Source organism: Sapajus apella, unplaced genomic scaffold (genome assembly GCF_009761245.1).
Source record: "Sapajus apella isolate SASKATOON/1434 unplaced genomic scaffold, GSC_monkey_1.0 scaffold77, whole genome shotgun sequence".
Lineage (NCBI taxonomy): Eukaryota > Metazoa > Chordata > Mammalia > Primates > Cebidae > Sapajus > Sapajus apella.
The window spans coordinates 2,739,111-2,766,230 of NW_022437017.1; the positions used below are offsets into that span (position 1 = coordinate 2,739,111).

The 27,120-nt window shown below is 46.2% G+C and overlaps 1 protein-coding gene across 1 annotated transcript in view; it reads left to right on the forward strand.

Annotated features, from left to right (window-relative positions):
• The window catches only part of MUC16 (mucin 16, cell surface associated), a 161,451-nt gene that overhangs the window by 77,310 nt on the left and 57,021 nt on the right, over positions 1-27,120 (forward strand). The window contains 38 exon segments of the mRNA XM_032251910.1: positions 6,109-6,281; positions 6,611-6,646; positions 6,905-6,970; positions 7,867-7,991; positions 8,509-8,576; positions 9,190-9,362; positions 9,693-9,728; positions 9,989-10,051; positions 11,099-11,232; positions 11,466-11,533; positions 12,143-12,315; positions 12,645-12,680; positions 12,930-12,995; positions 13,914-14,038; positions 14,272-14,339; positions 14,949-15,121; positions 15,450-15,485; positions 15,741-15,806; positions 16,744-16,868; positions 17,116-17,183; positions 17,804-17,976; positions 18,305-18,340; positions 18,601-18,666; positions 19,596-19,720; positions 19,959-20,026; positions 20,958-21,130; positions 21,447-21,482; positions 21,738-21,803; positions 22,762-22,886; positions 23,088-23,155; positions 23,757-23,929; positions 24,257-24,292; positions 24,554-24,619; positions 25,166-25,290; positions 25,476-25,543; positions 26,144-26,316; positions 26,648-26,683; positions 26,939-27,004. Coding sequence (XP_032107801.1) covers positions 6,109-6,281; positions 6,611-6,646; positions 6,905-6,970; positions 7,867-7,991; positions 8,509-8,576; positions 9,190-9,362; positions 9,693-9,728; positions 9,989-10,051; positions 11,099-11,232; positions 11,466-11,533; positions 12,143-12,315; positions 12,645-12,680; positions 12,930-12,995; positions 13,914-14,038; positions 14,272-14,339; positions 14,949-15,121; positions 15,450-15,485; positions 15,741-15,806; positions 16,744-16,868; positions 17,116-17,183; positions 17,804-17,976; positions 18,305-18,340; positions 18,601-18,666; positions 19,596-19,720; positions 19,959-20,026; positions 20,958-21,130; positions 21,447-21,482; positions 21,738-21,803; positions 22,762-22,886; positions 23,088-23,155; positions 23,757-23,929; positions 24,257-24,292; positions 24,554-24,619; positions 25,166-25,290; positions 25,476-25,543; positions 26,144-26,316; positions 26,648-26,683; positions 26,939-27,004 — 3,557 coding nt within the window.

Consider the following 27,120-nt stretch of genomic DNA (forward strand, 5'->3'; position numbering starts at 1 on the left):
AAAAAAAAAAAAAAAAAAAAAAAATCAGGAAACAGATACTGGTGAGGCTGTGGAGAAATAGGAACACTTTGACACTGTTGGTGGGAGTGTTAATTAGTTCAACCATTGTGGAAGACAGTGTGGTGATTCCTCAAAGATCTAGAACCAGAAATACCATTTGATCCAGCAAATTCCATTACTGGGTATATACCCAAAGGATTATAAATCATTCCACTATAAAGACGTATTATGATATTTCAATGTGGCCTTTGAAAATATTCCACTGTATACTCCAGAGAGAATGGAAGTCAAAATAACATCTTGGTATTATGATACAAATATTTTTTACTTGGTGGATTTCCTGTAAGAGTTTTGGAGACATCAGGAGTCCCTAGACCATACGTTGAGAAGCACTATGTTATATTATATGGGCATTAAATGGCAACACTTTGAATCATATGAATAGTAGCCAGCAGAATTCTCAGGCAAGGGAGAAAGGAGTTCTCTGTTCTTCAGGGGAAATCACTGTAGGTTAGGGTTAGGGTTAGCTTAAGCTGATGACAAAGGTAATTTGGAACCACATTGCCCCTTACTGTTTTTTAACTCATTTTCTCTGTTTTTCTTAAACTTGGTTGCCTACCTAAAATGTGTTCCCCGTAGGTTGGACCTTGGGATTCACCAACTTTCAATAAAACCCCCCTCTTAGGTTCCATGATGGTTGTTGCAGAATGTCAAGGACAGCCAAGGAGGCGATTCACTCACCTCCCTGAAGGTCCCCAGCCCTCTGGCTTTTCCCTGGCACATGCTGCCTGGCCCTAGGAGGCTCAGTTTTCTCCCTGGGAGCTCCACATTCCCAATCCCATGGCCCAAGTAGGACTTGGCTATTCCTGCAGTGGACACCATCTATCCTTACCTTTGTTGGAAATAGATGCTCAGTGCCACAAAGAAAAATTAGCACTGAGACAAAGGATTTTTCAGCAACGCAGTTGTTACTTCCTGGACTGCAGGAAGGTACCTTGCTAGCCATCTTGCCATGAGAGTACAATGAACAAAGGAAAGCAGACATATTTATTCCTTATGCATTTGGGGTCGTCCTTACTGCTGTGTTCGATCTCCATTGGCTGGTGCCAGACCTCACAATCTAAACTAAAACCCGATTGGCTAATAACTTAAAACTTTTCTAAACAAACAAAAGCAATGGAGATCTGAGACATGCCTGTGAGCACGTCCAGCACAGATATCTTGGTTAAAGTACAAGGACATAAAATATACTGTGCGCCTGTAAGCATGGCATGTCTAACAGCTACATAGGATAGAGCTTCACAAAGATTTATTAACACACTTACGATTTATTCTTTAACAAGAAAGGAAACTTTAAAGAGAAACTTTTCGGCCGGGCGCGGTGGCTCACGCCTGTAATTCCAGCACTTTGGGAGGCTGAGGTGGGTGGATCACAAGGCCAAGAGATCGAGACCATTCTGGTCAAAATGGTGAAACCCCGTCTCTACTAAAAAATAGAAAAAATCAGCTGGGTATGGTGGTGCGTGCCTGTAATCCCAGCTACTCAGGAGGCTGAGGCAGGAGAATTGCCTAAACCCAGGAGGCGGAGGTTGCGGTGAGCCGAAATCGCACCATTGCACTCCAGCCTGGTAACAAAAGCGAACCTCCGTCTGCACTCCAGCCAAAAAAAAAAAGAGAAACTTTTCTACTTCCCACACCTTCCAGGGTGGACAGGGAGGTTGGAACAGGTGGTTGGAATAAAGACTTGAAACCAATAAATGAAAAATTAATGGAGACCAAAAGAAGATTGGCTAAGGAACAGCCCTGGAGAATGCTAGACTTAATGAGGTGGGCGGCAGGGAGGGTGGTCCTGGATGCCCAAATGAGACAGAAAAAGTAGATGAAACCCAGGAAGAAGAGCTCACATAAAGACTTAGGGTTAGTTGCAGCCAGTGCCATCATGGTCTGTGAAGCCACCACCCTGACACAAAGCCTGGAATAATTCTGTGAAAGCAGGAACCCTTATAACTAAATCCCTTCTCTCCATTGTTCAAAGCACAAACATTTTTTTTATTGCATTTTAGGTTTGGGGGTACATGTGAAGAACACGCAAGATAGTTGCATAGGTACACAGGTGGCAGTGTGATTTGCTGCCTTCCTCTCCCTCACCTATATCTGGCATTTCTCCCCATGCCATCCCCCCCCAACTCGCCACCCCCTGCTGCCCCTCCCCTATTTCCCCCCAACAGACCCCAGTGTGTAGTGCTTCCCTTCCTGTGTCCATGTGTTCTCATTGTTCAACACCCGCCTATGAGTGAGAACATGCTGTGTTTGATTTTCTGCTCCTGTGTCAGTTTGCTGAGAATGATGGCTTCCAGGTTCATCCATGTCCCTACAAAGGACCCAAACTCATTGTTTTTGATGGCTGCATAATAGTCCATGGTGTATATGTGCCACATTTTCCCTGCCCAGTCTATCATCGATGGGCATTTGGGTTGGTTCCAGGTCTTTGCTATTGTAAACTGCAAAGCACAAACATTTTTTTGCTGTCTTTGGAATTTTGTCTACAAAGATCTAGAAGGAGATGTGGCCCAAGGGCTCTTGTCTATGGCAAATACTTGTCTCTGGCAACACCAGCAGTTCCACGTTTTTGTCTGTTTGTTTTTGAGACGGTGTCTTGTTCTGTCTCCCAGGCTGGAGCGCGGTGGCACAATCTCAGCTCACTAAGACCCAAGACACTGCGTTATGTACTTTATATTTAATATTTGATGCCTCATCAGTCTTTGCAATAGCCTCATGAAGCAGGAGCAGAAGGAGAAACTGACGCAGTGGCTTGTGTCAGGGCACACAAAGTAACTCCAGCACTTCAGGTTCCAGATCCAAACTCCTATCCCTTAGGTGGCACTGCTTCCTCTGCCCCTATTACGGCCTTGTGGCATGTGGAAAATCCTAACCTGACTCCTCCTCTAAAGGAACTTGCCCAGAGAATCTAAGAGGGGAGGAAAGGGAGGCATAGAACCCTTACAGGCAAGAGGTGAGCTCCTAAGTGTCTCAGATGCAGCCACAGGGGGCCTGGCCTGTCTGAGGTTGACTGAGAGGCGCCAAGGGCACTGTCCCCAAGTGCTAGAAAGGGCAGGTCATTTAGGGTAGATGTTGGTTGAAATCATTTCCTGCCTGACATTCTCACCTTCCACACCTGAATCTCCAAGTGTGGCTCTCCCAAGGGTCCCATTTCATTAGTCATCTACCTCCAGCTTCCTTTCCTTCCGGGAATGGGGGCGGAAGAGGTAGGAGAGCCCTAGTAGCTAGGAGCATTGGTGAAGTGAGGCAGACCTCAGTTTTATAAACAAATGTTTATAGACATTTTATATACATATGTTATACACATATACAACATATATGTTATATATGTGTATATTATACATGTTATATTTTATACATGTTATAACATATATAGTATATGCTATATATAATATATATTATGTTACATGTAACATATACGTACCTGGGCCCAGAATTGCTTGAACCCAGGAGGCAGACATTGCAGTGAGCCAACATCACACCTCTTCTCTCCAGCCTGGGCTACAGAGTGAGACTCCATCTCCAAAAACAAAACAAAAACAAAACAAAATATATATGCCTGGCTATTTTAAAAACTTTTTGTGGAGGGGGGGGGTCTTGCTGTGTTGCCCAGGTGTCCCCGAACTCCTGGACTCAAGCAATCCTCCTACCTTGGTCTCCCAAAATGCTGGGATTACAGGCATAAGCCACCACACCTGGCCACAAGGCATTTTTGGCTTACATTTTTAACTTATAATGGCTTTATCAGGGCCGGGCACTGTGGCTCACACCTGTAATCTCAGCACTTTGGGAGGCCAAGGCAGGTAGATCACTTGAGGCCAGGAGTTCAAGACCAGCCTGACCAACATTGCAAAATCCTGTCTCTACTACAAATAAAGAAATTAGCCAGGAATGTTGGTGACAATTGTAGTTCCAGCTACTCAGGAGACTGAGACATGAGAATCACTTGAACCCAAGAGATGGAGGTTGCTGTGAGCCAAGATTGCACCAGTGCACTCCTGCCTGGACAACAGAGTGAGACTCTGTCTCCAAAAAACTAAAAACAAGCCAGGCATGTGCCTCATGCCTGTAATCCTAGCACTTTGAGAGGCTCAGGCAGCAGATCACCTGAGGTCAGGAGTTCAAGACCAGCCTGGCAAACATGAACAAAATCCATCTCTACTAAAAATACAAAAATTAGCTGGGTTTGGTGGTGAGTGCCTGTAGTCCTAGCTACTCAGGAGGTTGAGGCAAGAGAGGCAGAGGTTGCAGTGAACCGAGATGATGACACTGCAGTCCAGCCTGGGTGACAGAGTGAGACTCCATCTCCAAAAACAAAACAAAACGAAACAAACAAACAAAAATCTTAGGTTTATCAGGACATAACACCATCATGAGTCAAGGAGCATCTAAATGTACATGGTAGTTATACAAAAAATAGCTATAGAGTTATATACAATAGTAATATATGAACCAGTTTAATATATGTTAAGTAGAGATATATGGTAGTTATACAAAAAGTTATATAATTATATAAAATAGTTATATATAAACCAGTTTAATATATGTTAGGTAAAGGTATAATAATATGTATATTATATAATAATGTATAAAATACAAAAGATATCACATATATTGCTATATTAAGTTTATATTTACAGATCTACATATTTATATATTTTATGTTATATATAATTATGTTATACAATATACATGTAATTGTATACATATACAATTATATATATATAATATATACTATAGACATATATAATATAATATATATAATTGTGTTATGTTAGTATGGTATTGACTGGGAGAATTGAGCAGTACCAACCCAGAGGGATGCTTTGAGGATGAAATAATGTGATTATGAATACAAAATGCTGGCCCTGCTGCATAGAAAGTATTTAATAAATGGTAGTTGTTACTCTAAAGTCATTCCTACTATAGAGCTACTCACAACCCTGGGACATAGGACACCCTTTCCTTCTAATCACTTAATAGTGGGTGGCCAGGTAGGTGAGTCCTGTCCTGTGGCTGGGAACAGGTGCTGAGACATGAAGACCTTCTGACTGCATGTTGGACCAGCCACAGTTTCAGACAGACCTGCAAAAAAAGGGCATTTTCCCCAAGCCATTTAGCTCCCTTGAGTTTCGTAACAAATCTCCTATCCCTGCTGGTCCATAGGATCTAGAGGGGGTGACTTGAACCTCTGATCCCACCATTTGAAAACACCATGCCTCGGCCACCAGCAGAAGGCCACCATTATGCACACCAGTACAAGGGCCACTCCCACGGATTGCAGATTAACCCTAAGTATAGCCGTTGCACTTCTGGTGCCTTAGGAGGCTTCTTTGGGGCTACGCAGAACTGGCATTTTTATCCCAGGATCCTACCCCAAGGAAACTAGGAGCTGCCGCTCCTCATAAACCCATAAGTTCTCCTCTTGAGCAAAGCAGGTGGGAAGGCAGAAGTTATTCAAGCTCCCCTCTGCCTCAGTTCCAAAGACAGACTCAGATCAAGCCCACATGCAGCAAACCCTATAAAAGTCTCACCTCAGCCAGGCACAGTGACCCATGCCTGTAATCCCAGTACTTTGGGAGGCCGAGGTGGGTGGACCATGAGGTCAGGAGTTCAAGACCAGCTTGCCCAATATGGTGAAACCCCGTCTCTATTAAAAATACAAAAAAAAAAAAAATAGCTGGGTATGGTGGTAGGTGCCTGTAGCCTCAGCTACTCAGGAGGCTGAGGCAGGAGAGTCTCTTGAACCCAGGGGGAGGTTTTATTGAGCCCAGATCATGCCACTGCACTCCAGCCTGGGTGACAGAGCAAAACTGTCTCAAAAAAAAAAAAAAAGTCTTACCTCTTGGCATTTCTGCCATGGTAGTGCTTTCTGCTTTCACTAAGAATCCTATTAATTCGTTTATGATGGGCAACTCTCTGATGAGAGCTGCATTCTTGTTAGCCACGGTTTCCCCAGAGTTCTCATTAGGGACTGACAAAGAGTGGAAAGGAAGGATAAAAGGATGGAGAGGTGGATTGACTAAGCATATATAGGTTCTCATCCAGGCCAGAGAAGGATGGATCAGCCACGGCAGTGGACGCCATCTGCACACATCGCCCCGACCCTGCAGGGCTCAGACTGGACAGACAGCGACTATACTGGGAGCTGAGCAAACTGACCAATGGCATCCACAAGCTGGGCCCCTACACCCTGGACAGGAACAGCCTCTATGTCAATGGTGAGTAGCTGTAATGTGGTTAGAGGCTCTTCCTCCTTACTGGGCAGCCTGTAATCTCTGGCTTGAGGTCACACTCACTGCCAGGCAATTGAAAATTCAGCCATGTGCTCTACATGGGATGACTACGTTCTGGACTTCATGATTTCTTCATCGTCATAGAACGAATTCCATCAGGACATTCTTCCCTGTTGTGAGGATGCTGATAGGAAATGCCTAATGGTCCCTATTCCATAAACCTTCTTACATTGCCCCAGGGTAGCCCTGACCCCTGTTTAGTCCCCCAGGACTCCTTTTCACCTACTTACACTCCTCCCTCCTTCTCTTTGCAGGTTTCACCCATCGGAGCTCTGTGTCCACCATCAGCAGTGAGTATGCAACTCATGTCCACATGCCCATGATCTTACACCAAACAAAGCAAGAGCTCCCCCTCCTCATAAACCCATAAGTTCTCCTCTTGAGCAAAGCAGGTGGGAAGGCAGAAGTCATTCAAGCTCCCCTCTGCCTCAGTTCCAAAGACAGACTCAGCTCAAGCCCACATGCAGCAAACCCTGTAAAAGTCTCACCTCGTGGCATTTCTGCCATGGTAATGCTTTCTGCTTTCACTAATGAGGACTTCTCCTCAGCTCCTGGGACCTCCATAGTGGATGTGGGAACCTCAGGGACTCCATCCTCCATCTCCAGCCCCATAAGTAAGTACTAGTCAATGGCATTTCTATTAGAGCATGCTGTCCCTGTCATTTTTACTCAAATGAAGATGGAAAGTCATAGTAAATAAACTGATAGTGAGTGGACCAGTGAAATTTATTGGCCACTTTAATGTGTACCAGATCCTAGGAACACAGCAAGGAAAATAAAACCAATAAAAAATCTCTGCTCTCAGTGATCTTATATTCTTGTGATGATGATGATGTTAGTGGTGGTGGTGGTACTGGTGCTGCTGCTGCTGCTGATGATGATGATGCTGTTGAGGCTGTTGATGATGGTGATAGTAATGTTGATGACAAAGATGATGATGAAGAAAATGATGCTCATGATGGTGGCAGGGGTTATTATGGTAATAATGATATGTTAAGTGTGATGATGATGGTAGCGGTGGTGGTGATGATGATGATGATGATTTTATGCTAGCGACGTTGATGATGGTGATGTCGATGACAATGAGGATGATAGTGATGAGGATGATGTCGGTGATGGTGGTGGGGTTACAATGGTAATGACATGTTGAATGTGATGATGATGATGATGATGTTTGTGGTGGTCATGATGGAGATTGTCATGGTTGTGCTGGTGGTACTCGTGATGACAATAATGATGACGGTGACAATGATAGTGATGATGATGATGGTGATAATAAAGATAACAGTTAACATCTCACAATGTTGAGCACTAAATATGTGCCAAGAGCTATGCTCAGCATCCAACTACTAGTATGTAATCTACTTTAAAAAATAAATTGTATCATTATAGATAAGAAAGGCATGGAAAATATTTATTATGTCACTCAATTTAAATGCTGCATATGGTTATTACAAAGTGCTATTTTCTCTACTTTGACCATAATATTTACTTCCCACTCCCACTATAGCAGCTGTTCCTCTCCTGGTGCCATTCACCCTCAACTTCACCATCACCAACCTGCAGTATGAGGAGGACATGCGTCGCCCTGGCTCCAGGAAGTTTAACACAACAGAGAGGGTCCTACAGGCTCTGGTTAGTGCCCTTCTCACTCTGCCCTGCTCATGATACCCAGTCCTTCCTACGTCATCCATGCCAGGGCAATGGAAGAAGATCACACCTAACTCACTCTTGCCCCAAGAGATGAAAGCCTCAGCTGGGCACAGTGGCTCATGCCTGTAATCCCAGCACTTTGGGAGGCTGAGGCAGGTGGATCACCTGAGGTCAGGAGTTCATGACCAGCCTGACCAACATGGTGAAACCTCATCTCTACTAAAAATACAAAAATTATCCAGGCGTGGTCATGTATGCCTGTAATTCCAGCTACTTGGGAGGCTGAGGCAGGAGAATCACTTGAACCCAGGAGGCAGAGGTTGCAGTGAGCCAAGATCGTGCCATTTCATTCCAGCCTAGGCAAATAAGTGGAACTCTGTCTCAAAACAAAAACAAAAAACTGCAAGCCTTGCCCACGGAGGCCACCCCTGCTCACCTCACTTCTGCCTGGCTCTTACAACTTAGCTCTCCTACTCACCTCCCTCTCCCTCCTCCACAGCTCAGGCCCCTGTTCAAGAACACCAATGTTGGCCCTCTGTACTCTGGCTGCAGACTGACCTTGCTCAGGTGAGACCTTAGAAAAGCCAGCCTGGCCACCCCAATTGTTCTCACTCCAAAAGACTTTGCACTGCTTCTTTGCTGTATTTCCTAGGAATATTCTCACCAAGAGTGGAATTCAGGAGTCACTGGCTTCAGGACCAGTGTGTTTCCTGCTAGTAACAGCCCCATACCCCACCTCAACAGAGAGAATCTGCATGGCCCATCATCAGGACAGAGCCCCTACCCTGATCATCCCTCTGAATTCTCGCCTTTCCCTGCCCCTCCCTTTCCTTTACATGTTATATTCTGTCCCCAGGACTTCTCTCAAGACAATTATTCCTCATCCACATGCTTTCATCCTCATTTCCAGCTCTTCACTGGCCTCAAGTCTGGCTCCCATGTCCATCCCATCCATGAAGATGCAGGTTTCATCTTGCACTTTTATAAAACTTCTTGTATCCGTGGCTCCACTCACAGTCCCAAGCAAGCCAATAGTCCATGCACTAAGAATCTATGTGGCTTCTCACCTCTTTCCCGGGTTTCTAATTTCCTCTGGTTCCTTACTGTCCTTCCCTCAGCAGTCTTAAGACACAACCTAGGTAATCTTTTCATTGTCATGTTTCCCACTGACCCTCCCCAGGCCCGAGAAGGATGGGGCAGCCACTGGAGTGGATGCCATCTGCACCCACCGCCTTGACCCCAAAAGCCCTGGACTCAACAGGGAGCACCTGTACTGGGAGCTAAGCAAGCTGAACAATGGCGTCAAAGAACTGGGCCCCTATACCCTGGACAGGAACGGTCTCTATGTCAATGGTGAGTGCCTGTGACGTGGTTGAAATCTCTTCTTCCTTGCTGAGCAGCCTCTAATCTATAACTAGAGGTCACTCTCTCTGCCTGGCAATTGAAAATTCTGTCATGTGCTATACATGGGATGGATGACTCAGGTCTGGGCTTTGTGATTTCCTTATCATAGTGGACTGTGTTCTCTCAGGGCTTTCTTTCCTGATGTGAGGATGCTCATAGGAAATCTTCAATGGTCCCTGTACCATGAAACTCATTTTGTTGTACCAGGGTAGCATTGACGTCTGTTTGGTCCCCCATCTCTCCTTGTCACTTACCCACTCTCCTCCCTTCTCCATGCAGGTTTCACCCATCGGAGCTCTGTGCCCACCACCAGCAGTGAGTATTCAACTTATGTTCACATGCCCTGGTTCCTATACCAAGAGGAGCAGGAGCTAGCCCCTCCTCATAAATCCATAAGTCATCTTCATGAGCAAAGGAGTTAGGAGGGCAGAAGTTATTCAAGTGCCCCTCTGCCCAGCTCAAAAAGCTGAACCAGTTCAAGCCACACATGCAGCAAACCCCATGAATAGTCTCCCCTTTTGCCATTTCTGCCAAGAGAATGCTTTCTGCTTTCACTGATGAGAACTTTTCCTCAGCTCCTGGGGCTTCCACAGTGGATCTTGGAACCTCAGGGACTCCACCATCCCTCTCCAGCTCCACAAGTAAGTATCAGTCAGGGACATCTCTATTAGAGCATGCTCGATGAGTGTAAACATCTCTGTCATTTTCACTCAGATAAAAATGAAAAATCATAGTAAATCTTGTGATAGTAAGTAGACAAACAAAATGTTTTGGCTACCTACTGTGTACCAGACCCCAGGAATACAGTAAGAAAAAGAAAATCAATTAAAAAAAAACCAAAAAACTCTGCCCTCAATGAGTTTGCATTCTTGTGATGATGATGATGATGGTGGTGGTGGTGGTGGTAGTTGTGATGGTGATAATGATGTGTTGAGTGGGATGATAATGATGGCAGTGGTGGCACTGATATGATAATGATGCTGATGGTCATACTGTTAATGATGGCAGTAGTGATTATGATGATGAGGATGATGCTGGTGATGTCGGTGGAAGTTATGATGCTAATTATGATGTATTGAGTGTAATGATGGTGGTGTTGCAGCTTGTGATGGTGATGATGATAGTGGTGATGATGATGGTGGTGGTGATGTTGATGACAATGGTGATGATGATGAGGATGATGCTGTGATGGTGGTGCTGTCATGATGGTAGTGATTATGTATTGAGTGTGATGATGATGGTGGTAGTATTGCTGTTTATAATGATGATGATGATAGTGGTGATGATGATGGTGGTGGTGATGTTGATGACAATGATGATAATGGTGATAAGGATGATGCTGGTGATGGTGGTGGGTTACGATGATAATGATGAAGTGTTGAAACTGATGATGTTTGTGGTGGTCATCATGGGGATTATCATGATGGTGACAATGGTGGTGATGATGGTGTTAATAAAGTTAAGAGAAAATGCCACACAGTATTGAGCAATAAATATTCAGCAAGACCTATGCTCAGCATCTACTATTATATAATATACTTTTATAAAAATAAATTTTATTATTATAGGCAAGGGAGGCATGGTAAATATTTTGTCTCTCAATTTAAATTTTACATATGTTTAAAGATAAGTCTATTTCAAATCCCTATTTTCTCTACTTTGAACATAGTGTTTATTTCCAATTCCTATTACAGCTGCTGGCCCTCTCCTGGTGCCGTTCACCCTCAACTTCACCATCACCAACCTTCAGTATGAGGAGGACATGCATCGCCCTGGCTCTAGGAAGTTCAACACCACAGAAAGCGTCCTGCAGGGTCTGGTGAGAGCCCTGCCCACTTTACTTCTGCCCCACCCCAGATACCCAGTCCCTCCTACATCATTCATGCCAGGGCTATGGAAGAAGATAGCACCCATCTCATCACTTCCCACAAAAGGTGCAAGCCCTGCTCACTTAAGCTAGCCCTGCCCACTGGTGCCTGCTCCACCCCCGACTTCTGCCCCCTACACACGCACCTTAGCCCTCCTACTCACATTTTTCTCCCTCCTCCACAGCTTGGTCCTATATTCAAGAACACCAGTGTCGGCCCTCTGTACTCTGGCTGCAGACTGACCTCTCTCAGGTGAGGCCTTAGAAGAGCCAGACTGGCTGCCTCAATTTTTTCCACTTCAACAGACTTTGCACAACTTCCTTGCTGCACTTCCTAGGTGTAGCCTCACCAAAAGGGGAATTCAGGACTCACTGGCTTCAGAACCAGTGTGTTTCCTGATAGTAACACCCCAGTACCTCACCTCAACAGGGAGAATCTGCATGGTCCATCATCAGGATTGAGCTCTACCCTGATCATCCCTCTGAATTCTCCCCTTTCCCTGCCTCTCCCTTTCCTTTAGGTCTTAAATTCTGTCCCCAGGATTTCTCTCAAGACAATCATGCCTCATCCACGTGCTTTCATCCCCAGCTCTTCACTGGTCTCAAGTCTGAGTTGTTCTTTCCCCATGCCATGAGAATGCAGGTTTCACCTTGCACTTTTACAAGCATGGTTGTATCCATGACTCTGCTCACAGTCGCAAGCAGGCCAATAGTCTGTGCACTCAGAAAATCTAAGTGTGGCTTCTCACCTCTTTCCCAGGTTTCTCATTTCCTCTGATTCCTTACTGTCCTTCCCTCAGCAGTGTAAAGACACAACCTAGGTAATCTTTTCATAGTCATTCTCCCTACCTACCTTCCCCAGGTCTGAGAAGCATGGGGCATCCACTGGAGTGGATGCCATCTGCACTCACCATCTTGACCCTAAAAGCCCTGGACTCAACAGAGAGCGGCTGTACTGGGAGCTGAGCCATCTGACAAATGGCATCAGAGAGCTGGGCCCCTACACCCTGGACAGGAACAGTCTCTATGTCAATGGTGAGCAGCTGTGATGTGGTTGGAAGTTCTTACTCCTAGAGTTTGGGCAGACTCTAATATCTGGCTTGAGGTCACACTCCCTGCCTGGTCATTGAATATTCTGTCATGTGCTCTACATAGGATGACTAAGTTCTGGACTTCACAGTTTCTTCATCATAGTGAACTGCATTCCCTCAGGGCACTCTTCCCTGTTGAGAGGATGCTGACAGGAAGTCTTTAATGGCCCCTGTCCCATGAAACTCATTTAATTGCACTAGGGTATCCCTGAACCCTATTATGTTCCCTACATCTCCTTAACACTTACCCAGTCTCCTCCCTCCTCTATTCAGGTTTCACCCCTCGGAGCTCTGTGCCCACCACCAGCAGTGAGTATTCAACCCATGTCCACATGTCCCTGATCATATATTAAGTGGAGCCCCTCCTCATGAACCCATAAGTCCTCTTCTTAAGCAAAAGAGCTGAGAAGGCGGAAGCTATTGAAGCTCCTTTCTGCCCCAGCTCCAAAGACAGATCCAGCCCAAGCCCCCATGAAGCAGACCTCATAATAGTCTACCCTCTTACCATTTCTGCCATGAGAGTGCTTTCTGCTTTCACTGATGAGGACTTTTTCTCAGCTCTTGGGACCTCCACAGTGGACCTAGGAACCTCAGGGACTCCATCCTCCCTTCCCAGCCCCACAAGTAAGTACCAGTCAATGGCATCTCTATTAGAGCATGCCTGATGAATGTAAACATCTGTGCCATTTTAACTCAAACGAAGATGGAAAATCATAGTGAATCTGGTGATAGTGAGTGAAGCAAAAAAATTTATTGGCCACCTACAGCGTACCAGACCCTAGGGATACAGCAAGGAAAACAAAACCAATACAAACATCTCTGCCCTCAGTGAGCTTGTGTTCGTGTCATGATGATGGTGGTCATGGTAGTTATGATAGTAATAATGACATGTTGAATGTGATGATGATTACTGATGATTGTGATGCTGTTGATGATGATGGTGATGATGCTACTGACGATGACGATGATGGACATGAGGATGTTGTCAGTGATGGTTGTGAAGGTTATGATGATGATGATGTGTTAAGTGTAATAATGATGATGTGTTAAGTGTAATAATGATGATTATGGTGGTGGTGCTGTTTATGATGTGACCATGGTACTGGTGATGATGTTGATGATGGTAGTGGTGAGTTTGATGACAATAACAATGATGGTGATGAGGATGATGCCAGTGATGGTTGTGCGGCTATGATGATATGTTGAGTGTGGTGATGATGATGTTTGTGGTGGTCATGATGGGGATTATCACAGTGGTAATGGTGATAATAATGATGGTGATGGTGACGATGGCCATAACAAAGATAACAGATAACATCAGATGATATTGAGCACTGAATATGCATGACTAGCTATGCTCACCATCTAACTACTATTATATCATATACTTTTATAAAAATAAATTGTATTATTATAGGCAAGGGAGACATGGTAAATATTTTGTCTCTCAACTTAATTTTGCATATGTTTAAAGATAAGTCTATTCCAAACCTCTATTTTCTCTACTTTGAACATAGTTTTTATTTCCAATTCCCACTACAGCTGCTGGCTCTCTCCTGGTGCCATTCACCCTCAACTTCACCATCACCAACCTGCAGTATGAGGAGGACATGCATCAACCTGGCTCCAGGAAGTTTAACACCACAGAAAGGGTCCTTCAGGGCCTGGTGAGAGCCCTGCTCTCACTTTGCCCCACCCCAGACATCCAGTCCCTTCTACATCATTCATGCCAGGGTGATGAAAGGAGATGGCACCAACCTCCCCCTACCCCCAAGAGATGCAAGCCCCACACACAGAGGCCAGCCCTGCTCATTGGTGCCTGCTCTGCCCACCTCACATCTGCCCCTACACACACACACACTTTAGCCCTTCTACTCACTTTCCTCCCTCTCTTCCACAGCTTGGTCCCATATTCAAGAACACCAGTGTCGGCCCTCTATATTCTGGCTGCAGACTGGACTCTCTCAGGTGAGAATTTAGAAGAGCCAGACTGGCTGCCCCAATTGTTCCCAGTCTAAAAGACTTTGCACTGCCTCCTTGATGCTCTTCCTAAGGATATCCTCACCAAAAAGGGAATTCAGGAGTCACTGGTTTCAGAACCAGTTGTTTCCTGATTGTAACACCCCTACACCCCACCTCAACAGGCAGGATCTTCATGGTCCATCATCAGGATTGAGCCTCTGCCCTGATCATTCCTCTGGATTCCCTCCTTTCCCTGCCCCTCCCTTTCATTTAGTTGTTAAATTTTGTCCCAGGACTTCTCTTAAGACAATCATGCCTCATCCACATGCATTCATCCCCCTTTCAAGATCTTCACTGGTCTCAAGTCTGAGTTGTTCTTTCCCCATGCCATGAGAATGCAGGTTTCACCTTGCACTTTTACAAAAATTATTATACCCATGACTCTGCTCACAGTCCTAAAAAAGACAGTTGTCTGTGCACTCAGATAATTTCAGTGTGGCTTCTCTTTCCCAGGTTTCTCCTTTCCACTGGTTCCTTACTGTCTTCCCCTCAGCAGTCTAAAGACACAACCTAGGTAATCTTTTCATCATCATTCTTTCCACCTACGTTCTCCAGGCCCAAGAAGCATGGGGCATCCACTGGAGTGGATGCCATCTGCACCCACCATCTTGACCCCAAAAACCCTGGACTCAATAGAGAGCAGCTGTACTGGGAGTTGAGCCAGCTGACCAGTGGCATCAAACAGCTGGGCCCCTACACCCTGGATGGGAACAGTCTCTATGTCAATGGTGAGCAGCTGTGACGTGGTTGGAGGTACTTCCTCCTAGAGTCTGGGCAGACTCTAATCTCTGGCTTGAAGTCTCACTGCCTGCCGGGCCATTGAATATTCTGTCATGTGCTTTACATGGGATGACTAAGTTCTGGACTTCACAGTTTGTCATAGTGAACTACATTCCCTGAGGGGACTCTTCCCTGTTGTGAGGATGCTGACAGGAAATCTTTAATGGCCCCTGTCCCATGAAACTCATTTAATTGCATCAGGATAGCCATGACCCCTATTACATCCCCCACATCTCCTTAACCCTTACCCCACCTCCTCCCATCTTCTCTATGCAGGTTTCACCCACAGGAGGTCCGTGCCCACCACCAGCAGTGAGTATTCATTCATGTCCACATGCCCCTGATCCTACATCAAGTGAAGCAGGAGCTGGCCCCTCCTCATAAACCCATAAGTCCTCCTCATGACCAAAGGAGCTGGGAAGGCAGAAGTCATTCAAACTCCCCCTGCTTCAGCTCCAAAGGCAGACCCAGCTCAAGCTCACATGCATTAGACCTCAATAGTCTACCCTCTTGCCATTCCTGCCATGAGAGTGCTTTCTGTTTTTACTGATGAGGACTTTTCCTCAGCTCCTGGGACCTCCACAGTGGGACCTGGAACCTCAGCAACTCCATCCTCCCTCCCCAGCCCCACAAGTAAGTACCAGACCTCACTATTAGAGCATGCCTGATGAGTGTGAACATCTCTGCCATTTTTACTCAAATAAAGATGGAAAATTATAGTAAATCTGGTAATAGTGAGTGAACCAAAAACATTTATTGGCCACCTACTGTATACCAGGCCCTAGGGATACAGCAAGAAAAACAAAACCAATTAAAAAATATCTCTGCCCTCAGTGAGCTTATATTCATGTGATGATGATGATAGTGGTGGTGGTGCTAGTTGCTGTTGATGGTGATGATCATGATCATGAGGGCAATGCTGTTGATAACAGTGGTGGTGGTGGTGGTGCTGCTGTTGATGATGATGATCATGATAGTGATGCTGTTGATGATAATGTGGTGATGTTGCCAACCATGTTGATGGACATGAGGATGATGTCAGTGATGGTTATGATGTTAGTGGTGATGTGTTGTGTGTGATGATGGTGGTGGTGGTGGTGGCGGTGGTGCTGTTTATGATGTTGATAATGAAACTGGTGATATTCATGACAGTGACAATAATGGTGATGCGGATGATGTCAGAGATGGTCGTGGGGTTACGATGATAATGGTGATGTGTTGAGTGTGCTGCTGATGATATCTGTGGTGGTCATGCTTGGGACTGTGGTGGTGATGATAATAATGGTGATGGTGACAATGATAGCAATGATGATGATGACAATAAAAAAGATAATGGATAACATCAGACAATATTGAGCACTGAATATGAACCAAGAGCAATGCTCAGCATCTAACTGCTATTATATAATATCCTTTAAAAAATAAGTTCTGTCATTGAAGGCAGGGGAGGCATGTTAAATATTTATTTAGTCATCCAATTTAAATGTTGTGTATGTTTAAACGTAAGTCTATTGCCAGCTCCTATATTCTACACTTTGAACATAGTATTGATTTCCCACTCCCACGACAGCAGCTGTTCCTCTATTGGTGCCGTTCACCCTCAACTTCACCATCACCAACCTGCAGTATGAGGAGGACATGCATCGTCCTGGATCCAGAAAGTTCAACACCACAGAGAGGGTCCTGCAGCGTCTGGTTAGTGCCCCACCCTCCTCACTCTGCCCCAACCCAGATACTCAGTCCCTCCTACAACACCCATGCCAGGGCAATGTAAGAAGAATGCACTCACCTCACCCTCTCCCCAAGAAATGCAAGCCTCACCCACTGAGGGCAGCCACACCCACTGAGGCCAGCCTGACCCACTTGGCCCTGCCCCACCCACCTTATTTCTGCCCTCATACAGAGACCTTAGCCACCCTACTCACCTCTCCTTCCTCCACAGCTTGGTCCCTTGTTCAAGAACTCCAGTGTCGGCCCTCTGTACTCTGGCTGCAGACTGACCTCTCTTAGGTGAGACTGGAATAGCCAACCTGGCTGCCCCACACGTTCTCACTCCAAAAGACTTTGCACTGCTTCCTTGCTACACTTCTAGGCATAGCCTCACCAAAGGTGGGATTTGGGAGTCAATGGATTTGGGAACAGTCTGTCTCCTGATAGTAACCTCCCCACACCCTACCTCAACAGAGGGAATCTGCATGGTCCATCATCAGGATTGAGCCCCTACTCTGCTCATCCCTCTGAATTCCCTCCTTTTCCTGTCCCTCCCTTTCCTTTAGGTATTAAATTCTGTCTGCGGGATTTCTCTCAAGACATCATGCCTCATCCATGTGCTTTCTTCCCCATTTCCAGCTATTCACTGGTCTTAAATCTGGACTCTCCTGTACCCATGCCATGAGAATGCAGGTTTCACCTTGCACTTTTATAAAAACTGATGCATCCATGACTCTGCTCACAGTCCCAAGCAAGCCAGTAGTCCATGCACTCAGAGAATCTAAGTGTGGCTTCTCACCTCTTTCCCAGGTCTCTCATTTCCTCTAGTCCCTTGCTGTTCTTCCCTCAGCATTCTCAAGACTGTCCTAGGTAATCTTTTCATTGTCATTCTTACCTTCTTACCCACTTACCTTCCCCAGGTCTGAGAAGCATGGGGCATCCACTGGAGTGGATGCTATCTGCACTCACTATCTTGACCCTAAAAGTCCTGGACTCAACAGAGAGCGGCTGTACTGGGAGCTGAGCCAGCTGACCAATGGTATCAAAGAGCTGGGCCCCTATACCCTGGACAGGAACAGTCTCTATGTCAATGGTGAGCAGCTGTGACATGGTTGAAATCTCTTCCTCCTTGCTGAGCAGCCTCTAATCTCTAACTAGAGGTCACACTCCCTGCTTGGCAATTGAAAATTCTGTCATGTGCTCTACATGAGATGTCTCAGGTCTGGATTTCATGGTTTCCTTATCATCATGGACTGTGTTCTTCAGGGCATTCTTTCCTGATGTGAGGATGCTGATAGGAAATCTTCAATGGCTTCTGTACCATGAAATTCATTGTATTGCACCAGGGTCAGTTTGACCCCTATTTAATCGTCAGTGTCTCTTTAACTCTTACACACTCCCCTCCCTCCTTCTCTACTCAGGTTTCACCCATTGGAGCTCCATGCCCACCACCAGCAGTGAGTATTCAACTCATGTCCACATGCCCCTGATCCTACACCAAGCGTAGCAGAATCTGGCTCCCCTCATAAACCCATAGGTCCTCTTCTTCAGCAAAAGAGACAGGAAGGCAGAAGTCACTCAAGCTCCACTCTGCCCTAGCTCCAAAAACTGATCTATGTCTAGCCAGACAGGCAGCAGACCCCATAAATTGTCTCCCCTCTTGCCATTTCTGTCATGAGAATGCTTTCTGCTTTCACTAATGAGGACTTTTCCTCAGCTCCTTGGACTTCCACAGTGGACCTTGGAACCCTAGGGACTCCATCCTCCCTTCCCAGCCCCACAGGTAAGTAGCAGTCAGTGGCATCTCTATTAGAGCATGCATGATGAATGTAAACAACTCTGCCCTTTTCATTCAAATAAAGATAGAAAATCATAGTAAATCTAGTGATAGTGGGTGGACTAAAAAAAAATTATCGGCCACCTACTTTGTGCCAGACCCAAAGGATTCAGCAAGGAAAACAAAACCAATAAAAACATCTGTGCCCTCAGTGAGCTTGTGTTCACGTGGTGATGATGGTGGTGGTGAGCTTGTGTTCACGTGGTGATGATGGTGGTGGTGATGGTTATGAGGATGATGGTGATGATGATGATAGTGATGGTGTTGATGATGATGATGGTGGTCTTGTTGGCCATGATGACAATGGACATGAGGATGATGGCAGTGATGGTTATGATGTTAGTGATGATGTGTTGAGTGTGATCATGATGGTGGTGGCGGTGCTGTTTATTTTTTTATTTTTCTTTTTTTGGGGGTGCTGTTTTATGATGGTGATGATGAGACTGGTGATGTTGATGACAATGACATTGATGGTGATGAGGATGATGCCAGTGATGGTCGTGGGGTTATGATGATAATGGTGATGTGTTGAGTGTGCTGCTGATGATATCTGCGGTGGTCATGCTTGGGATTGTGGTGGAGATGATAATAATAATGATGATGGTGACAATGACAGCAACGATGATGGCAATAAAAAGATAACAGGTAACATCAGACAATATTAAGCACTGAATATGCACCAAGAGCAATGCTCAGCATCTAACTACTATTATAAAATATCCTTTAAAAAATAAATTCTGTCATTATAGTCAAGGGACACAAGGTAAATATTTAGTCATTCAATTTAAATGTTGCCTATGTTTAAAGATAAGTCTATTGCAAACTCCTATTTTCTCTGCTTTGAACATAGTATTTATTTCCCACTCCCACTACAGCAGCTGTTCCTCTCCTGCTGCCATTCACCCTCAACTTCACCATCACCAACCTGCGATATGAGGAGGACATGCATCGTCCTGGCTCCAGGAAGTTCAAAACCACAGAGAGAGTCCTGCAGGGTCTGGTTAGTGTCCTGCCCTCTTCACTCTGCCCTGCCCCAAATGCCCAGCCACTGTACAACATCCATGCCAGGGCGATGGAAGAAGATCGCACCCAACTTGCCCTCATCCCAGAGATGCAAGCCTCACCCACAGAGCCCAGCCATGCCCAATGGTGCCTGGTGCCTGCCTCACCCACCTCAATTCTGCCTTCCACACAGGGACCTTAGCCCTCTTTCTCACCTCTCTCTCCCTCCTCCACAGCTTGGTCCCATTTTCAAGAACACCAGTGTCGGCCCTCTGTACTCTGGCTGCAGACTGAACTCTCTTAGGTGAGACTAGAATAGCCAGCCTGGCTGCTCCAATTGTTCTCACTCCAAAAGACTTTGCACTACTTCCTTTATACACTTCCTAGGCATAACCTCACCGATGGAGGGATTCAGGAGTCACTGGCTTCAGGACCAGTGTATCTCCTGATAGTAACACCCCACATCCCACCTCAACAGAGAGAATCTGCATGATCCATCATCAGGATTGAGCTCCTACACTGATCATCCCTCTGAATTCCCTCTTTTCGCTGCCTGTCCCTTTCCTTTAGGTGTTAAATTCTGTCCGCAGGATTTCTTTCAAGACCGTTATGCCTCATCCACGTGCTTTCATCCCCATTTCAAGGTCTTCACTGGTTTCAAGTCTGGGCTCTTTTTCCCATGCCGTGAGAATGCAAGTTCCACTCTTGCACTTTTATGAGAATTGTTTTATTTATTAATTTTTTGGAGGGTCAGGGGAGATGGAGTCTTGCTCTGTCGCCCAGGCTGGAGTGTACTGGCACGATCTCAGCTCACTGCAGCCTCTACCTCCCAGATTCCAGCGATTCTCCTGCATCAGCCTTCCAAGTAGCTGGGATTACAGGCGCGTGCCACCACTACCAGCTAATTTTTTATTTTCAGTAGAGACGGGGTTTCACCATGTTGGCCATGCTGGTCTCAAATTCCTGAACTCAGGTGATCCGCTCACCTCAGCCTCCCAAAGTACTAAGATTATATGTGTGAGCCACCACACCCATCCTGAGAATCGTTGTATCCATGACTGCTCAGTACCAAGCAAACCAGTAGTCTGTGCACCCAGAGAATCTAAGTGTGTGGCTTCTCACCTCGTTCCCAGGTTTCTCATTTTCTCTTGTCCTTTGCTGTCCTTCCATCAGCAATCTCGTGACCTGTTCTAGGTAATCTTTTCATTGTCATTCCCCGCACCTCCTTTCTCCAGGCCGGAGAAGGATGGGGCAGCCACTGAAGTGGATGCTACCTGCTTCTACCACGCTGACCCCAAAAGCCCTGGGCTGGACAGAGAGCAGCTGTACTGGGAGCTGAGCCAGCTGACCCACAGCATCACTGAGCTGGGCCCCTATGCCCTGGACAGGGACAGTCTCTATGTCAATGGTGAGCAGCTGTGATGTGGTTGGAGGCTCTTCCTCTCTGGTGGACAACCTCTACTCTCTGGCTTGAGGTCACACTCACTGCCTGGCCATTGAAGGCTTGACCATGTTGTCTATATTTGATAGTTGACATCAGAACATCATAGTTTCTTCTTTATGTTGGAGACTGGGTTTACCCTCAGATCTTTCTTCCCTGATGTGAGGGTCCTGATAGAAAACCTCCAACAGCCCCTGCTCCATTTCACCAAGGTAGCCTGACCCCTAATTGGTTATCTACCTCTGCCTTAACCTTACGCAGGTTACTCCCCCTGTCTCTGCAGGTTTCACCCATCGGAGCTCTGTGACCGCCACCAGTAGTGAGTATTCAACTACTTGTGCCCCTGATCTTACACAAAGCAGAGTAGGAGCTGATCCTCCTCCTTATAAATCCATAACACCTCTTCTTAAGAGAAGGAGCTGGGAAGGCAGAAGTTATTCATCCTCCCTTCTGCCCCAGCTACGGACTGATCTAGGTCAAGCCCCATATGCATCAAGTTCCATAATAGTCTTACCTCCTGGCATTTCTGCCATGAGGGTACTTGCTGCTTTCACTAATGAGAGCTTCTTTTCAGCTCCTGGAACCTCCACAGTGCACCTGGCAATCTCTGGGACTCCATCCTCCCTCCCCAGCCACATAGGTGAGCACCAGTCAATGATACCAGTCAATGATGAATGTCTACAGCTCTGTCATCTTCATGTGAATTAAGATGAAAAATCATAGTGTTGCTGATGCAATCAACACATTTTATTGAGTACCTACGTACTCTGTGCTGGGTCTACGGAATATAGCAGGGAATACAAAAGAGATAAAAATATCTTCCTTCAGAGAGCTTATATTCTTGTGATGATGAGAATGATAAGGGTGGTGGTGATGAAGATGGTGGATGGAGATGATGATGATGGAGATGACTATAAAGATGGTGATGCTGCTAATGATGTTGGTGATAGTGATGATGATTATGGAGATGGTGATGAAGATGATGGCAATAATGGCGATGCTGGTTATAACAGTAATGATGATGTAATGGTGGTGATGTTGGGATGATTGTGGTGATAGTGGCGATGTTTGAGATGATTGTGGTGGTGGTGATGATGGTGATGGTGATTGCCAGTGATGATTGTGATGCTGACAATGAGGATGAGGATGATGATGATGATTATGGTGGTGGTTATCCTGGTAATGATAATGTGGTTATGGTGGCAGTGATGATACTGATTATGATTGCTATGGTAGTGATGGTGATGCGGATGATGGTAGTGGTGGTGCTGATGTTGGGAGGGATGAAAGTGATGATAGCCGTGGCGACAACTGTGGTTATGTTGACAATGAAGGTGGCAATAACAGAGGTAAAAAATAACATCTGACATTATTGAGCACTGAATCTGCACCAAGAGGTATTTTCACCAGGTAATTACAATGATATAATATGCTTCTTTATGAAAAATTTCTACCACTGTCGTCAATAGAGGCATGAAAATCTTTTATTTTTCATTCACATTGAATGCTGTTTCATATATTTAATAATCAGTCTATTGCAAACTGTTACCTATTTCTCTACTTTGGAACACAGTGTTTATTTCTCAACCCCTTTACAGCCCCTGGCCCTCTCCTGATACCATTCACTCTCAACTTTACCATCACCAACCTGCATTATGAGGAAAACATGCAACACCCTGGCTCCAGGAAGTTCAACACCACAGATAGGGTGCTGCAGGGTCTGGTAAGAGCTCCACCACCTTACTAGCCCCACTTGTATCACCCATGCCAGGGCCATGGAAGGCCTCACAGATCTCACCCACCACTCCTTGGCCCCAGAGAGGCAAGCCCTGCCTAATGATGCCAGCCCCTCCCACCGCATGTCCGCACCTGCCCCATCCCTACACCCCACCCACCCACTCACCTCCCTCCCCTTCTTCCACAGCTCAAGCCCTTGTTTAAGAACACCAGTGTCGGCCCTCTGTACTCTGGTTGCAGACTGACCTTGCTCAGGTGAGGCCTTAGAAGAGCAAGTCTGGGTTCCCCAGTTGTTCCCAGGCCCAAGGAGTTTGGTCAGCTTCCTTCCTGCCCTACCAAGGGATGGCCTCAGCACAGATGGAATTCAGGAGGCACTGGCTCCAGAACCAACTTGTCTCCTGATTCTACCACCTCCCCCGTCAACTGACAAATTCTGCAGAGTCCATCAGCAGGATTGAGCCCTTACCCTCATCACCCCTCTAAATTCCCTCCACCTCCCTTTCCTCCAGTTAAGCTCTGTCCCCAGAATTCCTCTCCAAACAAACATGCCTCATCGACTTGCTTTCACCCCTAATTCCTGTTCTTCCCCTGTCTCGAGACTGAGCTCTTCTTTCCACATGCTGTGAGAATGCAGGTTCCACCGTGCAATTTCCTAAAAGTCCTTGCATCCATGACTCTGCTCACAGTTGCAGGCTGGCAGGGAGTCAAAGCACTCAGAGGATCGAAGTGTGGCTCCTCTTACTTCTGTTCCAGGCTTCTCAATTCCTCTGGCCCCTTCCTGTCCTTCATCTAGTAAGTTCAGGACCCTTCCCTAGGCAATCTATTCATTGCTATTTCCCACTCTTGCCCTCCCTAGACCTGAAATGGATGGGGCAGCCACTGGAGTGGATGCCATCTGCACCCACCGCCTTGATCCCACTGGCCCTGGACTGGACAAAGAGCAGCTATACTGGGAGCTGAGCCAGCTGACCAAGGGCATCACAGAGCTGGGCCCCTACACCTTGGACAGGGGCAGTCTCTATGTCAATGGTGAGTAGCCGTGATGTGATTAGAGGCTCTTCCTTCTAGCTGGGCAGACTCTATTCTCTGTCCTGAGGTCACATGACCTGTCTGGCCATTGAAGGTTTAATGATGTGCTCTATATATGATGATTGAGGTTTCAGCTTCATGGTTTCATCTTCATCTCACATGGATTTCACCCTTAAGGCCTTCTTCCCCCTTGTGAGGGTGCTGATGAAGAATCTCAATGACCAGGCTTCATGAAACTTTCCTCATTACACTAGGGTAACCCTGACCACTATTTGGTCCAAACTCTCTTCAACCCTCACCCATTCTCCTCTCTCCCTCTCTCTGCAGGCTTCACCCGTCGGAGCTCTGTGCCAACCACCAGCAGTGAGTATTTTTACTGAGGTTCGAGTGCTCCCAATCCTACACCAAGCAAGGCAGGAGCTAACCTTACCTCTTAAGCCCTTATGTCCTCTTCATGAGGGAAAATGCTTGATGGGCACAAGTTATTCCCTTTCCCCTATGTCCCAGCTCCATGGAGAGGCTCAGCTGAAACCCCAAATGCAGCAGGGCCCATCATAGTTTTACTTGCTGGCATTTCCACCACGAGAGGGTTTGCTGCTTTCAGTAATGAGGGTTTCTTCTCAGTTCCTGGGACCTCTGCAGTGTACCTGGGAACCTCTGGGACTCCAGCCTCTCTCCCTGGCCACACAGGTAAGCACCTATCAATGGCACTTCTGTTAGACCATGCCTGAGCGTGCCAACATCTCTGCCATTATTGACTCAAATAAAGACAGAAAGTCATGGTCAATCTAGTGATGGCGAGTCAACTCACAAACTTTAATGCCCAAGGATATAGCAGGGAACAGAAAACACATGAAATCTCTGCCTTCAGAGAATTTAAATTTCTGTGATGGTGATGATTAAGTGGGTGGTAGTGGTAATAATGATGATGACAGTGGTGGTAATGAGAAGGACAAGAATAATGGTGGTGAGGAGGATGATGGCGATGGTAGGAACAAAGGGAATAGATAATGTTTTTGACAATATTGAGCACTGAATATGTACCAACAGCTATGCTTAGTGTTTACCTACTACTGTGTGCTTTTTACAAAATTCTATCAATATAGGGAAGAGAGATATAGAGAACACTTATTTTGTCATTCACTTTAAATGTTACATATGTTTAAAAATAAGTCTATTGCAATATCATATTTTTTCTACTTTTAACATGGTGTTTACTTCTCAATCCCACTGCAGTCCCTGGCCCTCTCCTGGTGCCATTCACCCTCAACTTCACCATCACCAACCTGCAGTATGAAGAAGACATGCGTCACCCTGGTTCCAGGAAGTTCAACACCACGGAGAGAGTCCTGCAGGGTCTGGTGAGAGTCCTACCATTTTGCCAGTCCCGCCTACATTAACTCTGCCAGGGCCATGGAAGTTCTCATCCACCACCCGTCGGTCCCAGACATACAAGCCCAGCCTACTGATGCCAGCCCCTCCTACCTTATGTCTGCCCTGACCCTGCACGTCAATTCTCCCACTCACCGCCCCCTCTCCTCTGCAGCTCAAGCCCTTGTTCAAGAGCACCAGCGTCGGCCCTCTGTACTCTGGCTGCAGACTGACCTCGCTAAGGTGAGACCTTAGAGGAGCCAGCCTACTGTCCCTAGTTGTTCCCAGTCCCAAGAAGTTAGGACAACTTCCTTCCTGCCCTCCCTGGGGGTTCCCTCAGCACAAGTGGAATCCAGGAGGCAGTGGATCCAGGACCAAGGTGTCTCCTGATAGTAACATCTCTCCACTCAACTGTGATGCCACACAGCTCATCAGCAGGATAGGGCCCCTACCCTGGTCATCCCTCCAAATTGCCTCCTTTCCCACCACCTCCCTTTCCTGCAGGTAATAAGTTGTACAATCAGCATTTCTCTCAAATACAAACATGCCTTATCCACTTGCTTTGATCCCCAATTCCAGCTCTTCACCTGCCTCAAGTCTGAGCTCTCCTGTCCCCATGCCCCGAGAATGGAGGATCTGCTTTATAATGTTACAGATATTTTTGTGTCCATGACTCTGCTCACAGATCCAGGCTGGCTGGGAGTTGATGCACTCACAGAGTCTACATGTAGCTTCTCACCTCTGTACCATTTCCTCTGGCTCCTGCCTGTCCTTTCCTCAGGAATCTCAGGACCCCTTCCTAGGCAATCCATTTATTGTACTCCCCTCACCTATCCTCCTCAGGCCTGAGAAACATGGGGAAGCCACCAGTGTGGATGCCATCTGCACTCACCACCTTGACCCCAAAAACCGTGGACTGGACAGAGAGCAGCTGTACTGGGAGCTGAGCAAACTGACCCATGGCATCACTGAGCTGGGCCCCTACCTCCTGGATAGGGACAGTCTCTATGTCAATGGTGAGTGCCTGTGATGTGGTTGGAGGCTTTTCCTTCTTGATGAGCAGCCTCTACTCTCTGGCTTGAGGTCAAACTTCCTGCCTGACTATTCTAGACACGGCCATGTTGTCTTTTTGTGATTGCTGACATCTAAACTTCAGTTTCTTCTTCATCTTGCGCTGACTATATCTTCAAGGCCTTCTTCCCTGATGTGAGGGTGGTGATAGAGAATCTCCAATGGCCTTTGTTCCATGAAACTCCTTCCATTACACCAGGGTACCCTGACCCTTATTTGGTCACCCACCTCTCCTTTGACTGTTATTCACTATTATTCCTCTCTCTCTTTCTGCAGGTTTCACCCATTGGAACTCTGTACCCATCACCAGCAGTGAGTATTCAACTGATATTCCAGTGTCATTACTCCTACATTAAACAGGGCAGGAACTGAACCCACTTTATATGCCCTCATATTCTCTTTATGAGCAAAAAAGCTAGGTGGGCACAAGTTATTCCCTTTACCTTGTGCCCCAAGGAGAGACCCAGCTCCAACTCCACATGCAGCAAGGCCCATAAATAGCCTTACCTTCTGGCATTTCTGCCTTGAGAGCACTTGCTGCTTTCATTAATGAGGTCTTTTCCTCAGCTCCTGGGACCTCCACAGTGCATTTGGGAACCTCTGGAACTCCATCCTCCCTACCTAGACCCACAGGTAAGTACTGATTAGCAGAAACATTTCTGCCATTATTTACTCAAATAAAGGTAAAAATCATAGTAAATCCAGTGATGATGAGTCCACCCACAAATGTTATTGAGCACCTCCTCTGT